Consider the following 977-nt stretch of genomic DNA (forward strand, 5'->3'; position numbering starts at 1 on the left):
GGAGCTGGCATGGCAGGCCCAGGGATTGAAGCCCTGGCCCCTGAGCCTGCTTGCAGGTGCTTTAATCTACTGAGCTATTTGGCCAGCCCCTAATATGGATTATTTTTATAATCCCTGATAGAAATATATTTTACACTGATAATTTTTACCATTTCTTCCTTTGTGAGACAAATGATACATGATCATACAATATTGAGTACAAAAGGTTAAATAAGGATAGGTAAACAAAATGTAATATATCCATAAAATAGAGTACTATTGACCATAAAGAATGAAGAACTGTTACACACTACATCATGGATGAACTTGAAGAGTGTGCTAAGTGAAATAAGCCAGAACAGATGAAGAGCTATCAGACTGCTCATTTGAAAAGAGATCCGTCGGGCCGGGGAGGTGGCTCAGTAGAATAAGTACTTGTCTGAGAAGAGATCCATCCTTCTGCCCTACTTTAGTTGACCTTTTTGGTATATATATTTGCCATTTTGTAAGTTGGATAAAATTGTCTCCAAAGGTGATTCATTTAAATGGGTGTCCCTGGATCACCCCTTAAATATAGATCACAGTCCCCCAAATTGCTGTACATCTTCATGATCAAAAAAGACTCTTGCTCGTTGGCCTCCACTGTCTACTGTGATGTGGATCACATCTACCCAAAACATCTGCCCTTCTCTTTGGCCATTTTGGTTCCTAACACTGTCAGGAAACTCTTGGGAGCCAGAGCCAGAAACATTTGTTTCTCCTTTTTGTTGGCTTAGCAGGCCTTATTACACATATGGAATTTGTTCCTTTTTACTGAGTCATTTTGATGACTTTAACTGAGTGTATGATTAAAAACATATTCATTCAATTATTTTACATATTGAAGAAACTACACTAATGTATAATGGTTCTGTGTTCCTTTGTAGAACTTAACAAACACTTTTTCTTTAGTGTCTACAGAAGGTCCGTGGCTCAAACTCAACCTGCAGGAGAGACAC

The 977-nt window shown here is 38.6% G+C and overlaps 1 protein-coding gene across 1 annotated transcript in view; it reads left to right on the top strand.

The window, feature by feature from the left end:
- Iqgap2 (IQ motif containing GTPase activating protein 2) overlaps nucleotides 1-977 on the top strand; it is a 314540-nt gene that overhangs the window by 217733 nt on the left and 95830 nt on the right. The window contains exon 16 of the mRNA XM_012517419.2: nucleotides 931-977. Within this exon, the coding sequence (XP_012372873.2) occupies nucleotides 931-977 (47 nt within the window). The remainder of the gene's footprint in view (nucleotides 1-930) is intronic.

This window comes from Octodon degus, unplaced genomic scaffold, assembly GCF_000260255.1.
Source record: "Octodon degus isolate 3935 unplaced genomic scaffold, OctDeg1.0 scaffold00177, whole genome shotgun sequence".
Classification (NCBI taxonomy): Eukaryota; Metazoa; Chordata; class Mammalia; order Rodentia; family Octodontidae; genus Octodon; species Octodon degus.